Here is a 10,665-nt window from a genome sequence, read left to right on the forward strand (position 1 = left end):
TTTAACTAGCCTACCTGAATGATTTAAGGTTTTCTATTCTTGCACAACTATGGGTTTGAACACCTACCTCCAATTTAGAGCAGTAGGAAAGGCTTCGGGGTTGGGTTGACTGCGGCGAATGTTATAAAATATTTTTTATTTTAAAACATTTAAGACATGTATTTGCATACATACGGAAACATACTGCTATGAATTAAACAGTTCACAGGTATTAACTAAATCATTGCAAGAACCCTATAAAGTGTATGCTTTCTATTTTATGAATAGAGGCTTGTAGAGACTAACAACTCTGCCCAAGGCTATAAGTTAATGAATGGCAGAATTGGGAATGGAATATGTCTCAGTAGTGTCAAATCAGCTGGTCTGTGTTCTCGACCTTAGAAATGGTGTTAAAATGTCTTCCCATGCCAGCGAGCCAGACGCATGTCACTGTGGCCTTGGCTAGCATAGAAGGCATGGCACAAGTAGGAAATTCATGGTTGCTACAATGTTTCATTAAGCTAAACAAGTGCTACAAAATTCCTGGTGTGTATGTGTTTTTGTGTGTGTGTGTGTGTGTTTCTTTGCAGTAGCCAGTGTGTTGTGGGTCCCAGAATAAATTGTCACTGATAACCACCTTGAGCGGGGTGGGGGGGATGAGTCCCTCCCCCCCCTTTTAAATAGCCTGCTGTATATGCCATATTAGTTACCTGAAAATCAAATTGCTTCCAGTTAACTTAATGTAATATGTCTTTGGTGAATATAAAGTAGATCCTTGTCCCTGAGCCTGTTTGAAGTTAATATATCAGGAGTGTAGAAGGTCATAGTCAAAGGTTGTATTTCATTACAGCCAAACGTGGCATTTCCAGGATTACTTTGTATATTTTGTGAAGATTCCTTAGCTTCTTGATTTAGGGCTTTTAAAAAATCCTGAGATTTGCCTGCCCAGAGCAGAATCGGGATACAGATGAGATAGTGCTTCTGACCGGTAGTGTTGGGGGCTCCATCTGCCTTCTGTGTACTCCTCAGAGTCTTGACCATTTTACCTGGCCCACCTTTCTCACCTTATTTCTTGTTGGTCCTCCTGAGGTCCGGCCTTCTTGTTACAGCCCACTCTGCACTGAATTTACTTTGCACTTCACCAGTCTTGCCCCCACTTAATTGTTCCTTCTTCCTTCACCATTCACTATATATTTGTGGTGACTGGCATAGGGTGGCTCTCAGTAAATATTTGCATCATGAAATTAGATGAAGAGAGTTCTGTGAAGCACACAGGGCTGAAAGAAGGTGCTCGGTAAACGAGAGCAGTCTTTATCCTCCCAGGCCCCCTGCGCAGCAGTGACGCCAGTGTATTGCCTTGTGGCCACTTGGCCAGCTAGTGTGACCTCTTGGCCGTAAGTGGTTTGGTTCAGGTCTTTGTCTGTCTTGCAAGGGCCTGGCACCAGGGAAAATGTCCCAAGCTTTAGTGAATGACTGAAGCACTGAACCTTTGTGTGCATTTTGCTGCTTGTTCTTTGCCTGGCTTTCTCCCTGGCTTGGAGCTCACCAAGGAACCTGGCCTGGTGGTGCTACCTAATGTTACCTGTTTAAATCCAGGTTATAGCAAAGGATAGAGCTTAATCTGCTATTCGAGCATGCTGACTGCAGAACCCATCGGGAGTTAATACATCTGCATCTCCCATGGTCTGCTGAAAAACCAATGACACTTTGATGTGGGTAGAACAGGGTCACTTTCTGAACTCTCTGGCCTGCTTCCCACTTCTTTGCTTGTCTTTTGGACGCCTCCACTTGAGACAGACACTGCTGTCAAAGAGAGACTAGCAGTGTCCCTCCAGGAGACGGGACCGAGGGCCCACTGCAGGCCTCCTTGGTCTTAGCATACCTTGAGCAAGCTGAAACTGCAAAAATGTTGTTATAAGAGAGTTTTTGGTATTTCTGTTGGCAAAACGACTTAGACACTTTTATTTCTTTTTTCACAGAGTGATCAGCAGCTGGACTGTGCCTTGGACTTAATGAGGCGCCTGCCTCCACAGCAAATTGAGAAAAACCTCAGTGACCTGATCGACCTGGTACGTGCCTTGTTCGTGTGGCTTCATCTGGGGCTAGGGCTCATAATTGGTCGCTTTTGTGTACCTTTTCCCATGCAGAATTCAAAACACACAGGAAACCTGTCTCTCCAGCCAGACACCACCATGACACGCCTCCAGACAGAGAAGATGGGTTTCATAGGGTTCATTCAGCACCCTCCCCCGTGTTAACAAGCCCAAGGCAGGAGTTCTGAGGTTGATTACAACCTGTCTCCTCCCCCCACTGGCTTATTTTCAGTTTCTAGAAGCTCACCTTCAGGCACGGAGAAGAGGTGGCCACACATGCAGCGAGCAGTCAGCAGTGGGTAGTGTCAGGCTTTAGTAGTCTCTCTGCCACAGTGGAAGTTCCCACGCCCAAGCAGCATGAAAATCCACCCTGGGGAATGCTTGGGTGGCTTCACTTCTAGTGTGAAACGGCATAAAACACAAAAGTCAGTTTTTGAAGAGAGCTCATCACATCTATTTTCTTAATATCTAGTTTTTTTTGAGGTTCAAAATCATCGGTCTTAAAATGATGCCTCAGATTAACTGTCACCATATTATTTTTTGAAATGCTCAAAAGTATTAAAAAATATCTGTGAAGCTATGGGAAATATTCAAAAAGGTAAAATAAAATAAAAGCAGGCCCCTAGAGGCCAACTGAGTTACTGCATCATTTGGCCAGTGAGTTCTAGCCTTGGAACCTGAGCCCTGAATCCCAGTCCTCTGTTCTTTTCCTCTGCCCCATGTCTTCTTGAATATAATTATCAGTTGCCAATCCTGGCTCGTTGGTGAGGTTTGAAAACTTGTTCATGTGCTGTAATGATATATTTAATTTCATTGCATGAATTCCAGAATAGTTTTACTAGGGAAAACATGTGAATTGCAGGAGGCGCATGTCATTCACCAGTCAAACTCTTCACAGTGGTCTGGAAGGTCCAGAGTGAAGCTATTTTATGTTTACAGGGACACAGACTCCCAGTTTAGAGGCAGCTGTGTGAGACAGAGTGGAGCCTATTGAAGATAGCACGTGAACTTGCTATCTTTTGTGTGCAATAATTCAGGAAGTGGGACGAAGGACGTTTCTTGAGGTAAATGATCCAGACAAGAAAGCCAGCTATATAGGTGCTTGTGATGGCGGTGAAGAGGAAAATGGAAAATATGATGGGTCCTGTTGGACAAATACATTCTTTAGATGCGTACTAAAGAAAGAAGGTTGAATGTGATGCAGATAAACCTTCTATATGTTCAGAATCGGGGATCACAAACCAAGAGCCAGGGAGGTGACATAAAACACTGAAGTGGACTTCGTGTAAACAAGGGGTCTGGCTGGCAGGCTCCATCTGAGAGCAGTGGCCCCTCTGCTCCAGGCACATGGTGCCCTGTGGGAATATGGTGTTTGTTGCTTATTTTCAGATTTTTCTGGAGGAGCCCTACATTTGGAGTTATATGTAATATATCCTGGTTTTTAAACATCGGCCCGAACATTGGGTTGGTTAGATCTCATTTTGTGTAGAATTTGGGCATGTGTCTAGGAAATGTGAGTTGTGGGGACAGGAGTCAGAGAAAACAGTCTTTGTTGGGAAATAATGAAATATAAAGTTGGATAGGTAGGATGTGTCCTTGAAAGTCAGAAGGAGGGTTTTAATTTGATGTGGTGCTAATTGTCACCACCAGCCCCCTTACCGAGCTTTGTAGCAACACTTGTGCTCAGCAGTTTACCTGTGTGTCTGTGTTTAACTCTCAGCAGTGCTAAAAGGCAGTATTACCAGATGTAGCCTAGAAGTGCTGTATGTCTGCCTTTTTCTCGGTTGGAGGGTTTTGGTGAATCATATGTGGAAGAGATGGGCAAAGGTGGAAGGTAAGATCAGATCCCTAATTTGGTCGGCAGCAGAAGCTTCTTTTTCTTTAAACTCAGCATGAAAGTGTGCTTAGCGGAGTTTAAGTTTAGTTTGCCAATTTAGTTATGACTGTGTTTTAGAAATAAACCAAACATAGGATGGATGATGAGCAAAATTTTCTCAGTAGACTCTTCTTGGTGTTTAACAGGCTATTTTGTTCTTATGGCCACTGAAGTGTTTTACTGCAGCTGTGTATTTTCTCTGTGATTCCCTCGTCATCCTTCATTTCAGAGATGTGCACGTTGCTGCTTTTATGGAAACCTGGTCGGCTGGTTCCCTTGCTGCATGTGCCACTTGTACTTGGGCTCAACAGGAAATTGCAGCATTGATGGTGAATGAAGGAGCCACCTTTCACCTTTGCCAAATACTGGGCGGGAGAGATCAGCCCTGAGGTTGAGTTTGCAGGAGGAGGCTCGAACCCAGGTTGAAGTGCCACACTGTGTCTGTCCCTGATACATGATGTTGTATGCAGCAGCTCATAGATTACTGTCAGAGTGCACTGCCTTTCTACATTTAACTTTGTCTTCAGTAGAATGTGGCTGGAAAGGGGATGGAGGCAGGTGTAGGTTGTGGGAACGAGCTGGATACTTTTATTTATGTTACCATTTCCTTGACTCTCCGTAATGTATATATGACCACTTCATCTTTTTGGGGTGATTTAGACTCTAAGGAAGAAGCCAGGGTGGTGGTGTGGCTGAGCAGCAACAGGAATCCCGATTTCTCCTGCTGGGGTAACTGCTGGATACATTGGGCCTGATCACTTACACTTAGCGACAGGTTAAATATGGTGTGTTTTCCTGGTGTGTCAAGTCTTACCTGTTTGGGGAAAACTGTTAAATAATTCATTAGTAAGCTAAAGTATTAAAAAAGATGTATTATGGATAATTTAAAATTCACATAATTAAAATGCCCGGCCGTTGTGTGGCTCAGTGCTTAAGCGTCGGCCTATGAACTAGGAGGTCATGGTTCGATTCCTGGTCAGGGCACATGCCCGAGTTGCTGGCTCCATCCCCAGTGTGTGGCATGGAGAAGGCAGCCGATCAATGATTCTCTCTCATCATTGATGTTTTTATCTCTCCCTCTCCCTTCCTCTCTGAAATCAATAAAAATATATTTTTTAAAATTTTCACATAATTAAAATTAACACTTAGAGACTTGAAAGACATTCCTTTCTTAGAGCCAGACCACTTAGGAGTATCAGTTCACTTTTGCTGGAGAGGCACTGACTTCCCCTCACCAGTTGTCTGGAGGCCAACCTTGGGCCCCATCTACCTGCTAAGGCTAAAAAAGAGGCCAGAATAGACTCCCATCATCCAGAATGGCCTGGGGAATCGGTGTTCTCATTAATTTTTTTAAATATGAAGTATGATGAATGTTCAAATGGAAATGAAGCATGACTTTTCAGCGAATTAGGATCTGGTAAAGCACGCCTCATTAAAGCTGTATTGACATGCTTCAGAAGCCACTTTTGATTAATGGTCTGCTTCAGGTCCTTGTTTTGCACTGAGGTATATAGGAGCATTTGGCCTGGTTTTGTACTGGATCCTATGACCAGTCCTAGAACTTACTTCTTTGAATGTTTTCCTTTAATCATTGTTGTTTTTCTTCTATTTTCCCTGGGAATGACAGGTGTGGGGTTTTTTTTTAACTGGATTTTCAGAATTCTCTTACTCTTGTAAGAGTTGGTCTGTGCTGAGTGTACTGCTGTGGCTCTGAGGTTCACTTGCAGTTTTAGTTTCTTCCCAAAGCTGTAATTTCAGAAAACTCACACTGTTATGGCTCCGTCAAGCAATGTATTCAGGCCTTTGTTTCATGGAATCTGGGATCAGTCAGATGTTTTTAAAGCCGCTAATGCACCTCTCGGTGCAAATTGCAATCATTCCTCCCATGCTCACCTGCCTAAAATAATGAAAGGGAGGTAGTTGTTTTCAAGAAAAGTCTCCAATTTTAAGACTGACAAGAATGTTAGGATTTGCCAGCATTCCCCATGAAGGGAATGGCCTCTCTCAGATGTTGGAGCCAGAGAACTGTAGGCAGATGTACCCAGTCCGCCAGTGGTCCGATTACAGTGTAGTATTAAAGAGAAATGTGGCGTGTGCTTGGCAGCTAGGCCAAGGCAGCCCAATTTATCATGCCGGATCAGCTTGCTTTCTTCTTTTCTCTTTCCAGCATCAGAACTTTTGCTGCCTTGGGATTATAATGCTTACTCTGATTGGTGGGAAATGACCTCCTTTTGCAGATGGCCCAAACATCATTTCATTACACATTAATCCCGTTGTACTAGAGTAAAGCCCACCGAAACCCATTGTTGAGCCGATTCAAAAATACGCATAGGTCCATGTGGGCCAAGAATCCTGTGATGTTAAGATGCTCCCTTGGCTTCCTAAACGTTGACCTTCTAAGGCTTTGCTCTACACATTGGCAGCAATAGCTGGGGTATATTTTGAGCCCTGAGCTGAGGAAGGAGTTTGTTTCTGCAAATTGGCACCCAGCAGGCCCTCCATCCTTTGCCTTATTAAGAGCAAACCAAAAATAGCCCTAAATCTGTTTAACTAGGCAGAAAGTCTCTACTTGCACTGGCCACTTCATTTTTTAATTCCTTTCTTTGCTATAGTCACTCAAAGGTCCAGCTCTTGGGTGTCCCCAGACTCTAACCAAGCAAGGGGAAGACATCAGCATTGGGAAAGCACCCAAGCCAGACTTGCAGGCTGAAGGTGAAAAGAGACATTCCGACGCTCTGACCAGGGAGGGAGTTGACAACTTGATCAGTTTTCATTTCTGTACATTCCTCTTTTCAGCAGCCAGGGTTGCCCTCCAGAAATAGAAAGGGCCAGCTGGGCAGAGGGCTTGCACTGCCAGCCTCAGCAGTACCTTTACTTTGAACAGCTCGAAGAAATTGTCCACATCTAGTCCAGGTAGCAAAGGAGCAGGAGGCCCTGACAGATCAGAAGGCTGGAGTGAATGGGGTACACTTAGGCATTGGGGCTCAGTGAGCAAGTGGGTGGAGACACAGCTTTGCTTCTAAGAACCTGCTCTTTGTGAACTCCCACTCACTATGACTGGTTGGTAAAATTAAGGCTAATAGTATATTTAATAGTTCATTAGTATTACTGGTTGTCTGATTTCTGCTAAACATGGGTACTCAGATTTCAGACTCCAGTAGGTGAACCAATGAAACCTGGAAATTATTTTTCCCATGACTGCTGTGTGGAATATGGCATCAAACTCAGCTCTGTTCCCAGGTGATGAAGACGTGCTGGCTCTTGAAGATCTTGAAGGCCAAATGTGATGTGGTTTAGTTCAAGTGTGAGCAGTGAAACTAAGTGCATTTCCTTGCTTAGTTTCCCCGTTGTTATCACCATTTAAAACAGTCTCTACCAGCATTTTTTCCTCCTTAATTTCAGATGCAACACCTAAAATGTCTTTTCCTTTCCAAAGGGGTCTTAGCCGAAGTGGGTGAAAAGTTAATGGATTCAGTGGACATTTACTGAGCACCTCTGAGTGAGGTACTGTGCTCACCCTGGGAGGAAATGCAGCCTTTATTCCTTGACTCCCCTTTCACGGGAAAAAAAGAAAAAGATCGGGAATCCTAAAACTTGATCCCTGACAGAATGACTTCGGTTGGATTCTCTCAGCCACTTGGTCTTCCCAGTGACCATCGAGCTACAGAACCAAGATGTTATTTCTGTGTTTGACATCTGTGTGCCAGACACACCATTCTAGGTGCTGGGGGCGCAAGATGAGAGGCCTTCCTCCATAGTGTGTGCATTTAGTGGGGAATTCAGGGAAGATTTTTCTAGAAGAAGGAAGACTTGGCCATGGCCATGCCCTCTGTTACCTGTTGAACAGATACTGAGCAGGCATGTTTGTCTTTGAGTGAAGGTGTTCTAGGCTCTGTGGTGGTTGTGCCCAGTCAGCACAAGCTTTGCTGTCTCTTCTGACTTGTTTCTGGCCGCCTTTCCCTTGGCCTCTTACTGCTCAGATTCTTTCCCCAAAGTATTCTTGACAACAGAAGGGAGCAAATATATGTGTGGAGTTTTGGGGGCAAATCCAAAGTGGCTGCCTCAAGTGGATAATTTTGTTTAGTCTTTTTAAAAAATTGTGTTCCAATTCATTACATGCCCATATGCAAGAGATTTTAATATAAAAAGAATGCTTTTTCCACCAACTCAAGTTGATGCTCCAGAAAGCTGGGCCCTGCCCCCCTGGGACATGGCTTTGCCGAGGCTCATGACGCACAGCACTGATGCACATGGCTGGTGCCTGTGGAGCCAAGCCTGCTCTGTAGCCCTGCCACGCCAGGAGGGGTCTGTGCTGCACCCCATTTGCTGTACCTAGGGAGGTGCCCTGTGGGGTTCCGTTGGAAGTAGGGGAACTTGGCTTCCCTTCTCCCATTTGTCAGAGAGTTTGCCGGGAAGTGTTCTCTCCTAGGCTGGACACTGTCTCTGGAGCAGGAGCAGGGGAACGGATTTAATAATTGGTAATTATGCAACAACCCCTGCCGCCTCTGTTGGACTTGTGTTCCCCAGCTTTCCTACAGGCGACAATGCCGCAGTCCCCTTTACAAGGGAAAAAGCATTCCAGCCAAGGGCCTCCAGCAGGATTTTAATGAACTCCATTCCTTGGAAAGTTGTGGTGAGCCTTGTCATGCGAGCCTTCGCTCTCTGAATGGACTGCAGCTGTGGTGACTGCAGCCGGGAGAGCCAGAAAGCAGACCCTGGACCAACGTGCTGACCTGGCCCTCTGCTCCCACGCAGGTCTGCCCCCGGAGGGACAGGCCTTTCATGACCCACCCTGTCGCTGAGGCGAGGACCCTGCCAGCTAATGGCGCAGTTTCGATTTGTGTCAAGGTGGCAGCTGGGCAGACCATCTAAATCAGTGGTTCTCAACCTGTGGGTCGCGACCCCTTTGGGGGGGGTCGAACGACCCTTTCACAGGGGTCGCCTAAGACCATCAGAAAACACATATATAATTACATATTGTTTTTGTGATTAATCACTATGCTTTAATTATGTTCAATTTGTAACAATGAAATTGGGGGTCACCACAACATGAGGAACTGTATTAAAGGGTCGTGGCATTAGGAAGGTTGAAAACCACTGGTCTAAATGCTGTGATTTGCTTAGAAAGAGGAAATGGGGCTTCCTGGGAAATGGCCCTCACCTGACCTGCTCCCCCAGAGATACAGCCAGAAGCTATTCGAAGTTCTCGGTGAGTTCTGTTACAGCAGAATAATACACCCTCATGTGAGTCCATTAAGAATGAGATGAATTGCCTCCTGCGCAAGCACTTCAGAAAATTAAAGCATGAACCCAAATGAATGGAGGAGGAAAGTACAGGGGCCATTTGCTTTGTGTGTGTTGTGTTCCTTGGGGAGCAAAGCCTGTTTCCAGGAGACTGATGAGATGTCCCCTGGTCCTGAACATTTCTAGAATAACATGCTTCCCTCGGGCAAGAGGGCCGTACCGCAGAGCTCTGGACCGAGGGCAGAACAGAGGCCAGAATGAATGGTGTCGGGTGGCTCAGAAACAGGCCCAGTAATACCATAACTCAGGATATAGTACAAGTGATGTTCAAATTTCACTACGAGAAAATAATTGATTATTGAATAAAACTGCCAAGACCACTAATAACTTTGAAGGAAAACGAGCCAAATATCTATTGCATAACATGTACCTGTACTCCTAGTGGACTAAAGAACTAATAGTAAATGAACATAAAGAAACCAGAGGTAAATCATCAGTAATATTTGATACTGAGATGGGGGAGGCATTTGTATGACATAGAAGCTAACGTCAAAAGGAAGGCTTTGGCATATGCAAAGTTAACTTACAAGTTTAAACAAAATAAACTTCAAAGCAAAGGGCAAACTCTGGAAAACCATTTGCAGCTTATGGCAAAGAACATTATCTTCTAAAATCTTTAGAAAACACCTCTGAGGTGGTTAGTGTCATTGTCCCCACTTTAGTTCTGAACTAAAAGAGAAGCAGGGCCTTTGGCAACTTGTCCCAGGTCAGCAAGTAGTGGTGGAGCCAAGCTTTGAACCTAGGCATTCTGACGCCAGGTTTCCAACCACTGTGTGCTGTTACCTCCATCAATAAAGAAAGGTAGGAATACGCTGCTGACAAAGAGCTCGGCATGCAGACAGGTGACTCACAGGAGGCAATGCACACAAACCTTTTTTCTCTACTTGCCAGGAAAGTGCATAGTAAAACAAGATAGGATGGTGGGAGCGTCCTTCCCTGATGCCCCTTCTTCCTGCTCAGTGGACGGACTGCATCCTCTCCGGGAGGCAACCCACCCTTTTCCTGGCTCCGTAGAATTAATTTGTCAGCTCACCTTGATGTGGAGTCTCTTGAGGAACAAAGACTGAGCAATTGAGGGACACTAACTGCTCTCTAGGAGTTTCGCCATCCATACTGTCACATTAAGGGTTCTGAGAAGTCTTGCATTTGAAAGAAAAGAACCTGTTTTCCTTTAACCCAGCATTTTTCTGAGTTACTTTCATGGAATCCACTTTGGAAAACATTGGTTCCTGGAAAGGCTCATAACCTACATGTCAAATGACCTGGACTTTAGACCCTTTTTGGCAATGGCTTTAAGTGTGATGTTAGCCAGGTTTTAAATTTTCATAACTGGTAAAATGGCATAAAAAGAAACATAGCTTTCCCAATTGTGTTTTTTTCCTCAAAGGAGAACTGCTTCAGAAAACTTGTAGC

At 44.8% G+C, this 10,665-nt stretch overlaps 1 protein-coding gene across 1 annotated transcript in view; it reads left to right on the plus strand.

The window, feature by feature from the left end:
* Positions 1–10,665, plus strand: part of CAPZB (capping actin protein of muscle Z-line beta subunit) — a 73,299-nt gene that overhangs the window by 3,168 nt on the left and 59,466 nt on the right. The window contains exon 2 of the mRNA XM_015565923.1: positions 1,959–2,048. Within this exon, the coding sequence (XP_015421409.1) occupies positions 1,959–2,048 (90 nt within the window). The remainder of the gene's footprint in view (positions 1–1,958; positions 2,049–10,665) is intronic.

This window comes from Myotis davidii, unplaced genomic scaffold (genome assembly GCF_000327345.1).
Source record: "Myotis davidii unplaced genomic scaffold, ASM32734v1 scaffold299, whole genome shotgun sequence".
In the NCBI taxonomy this organism is placed as follows: Eukaryota; Metazoa; Chordata; class Mammalia; order Chiroptera; family Vespertilionidae; genus Myotis; species Myotis davidii.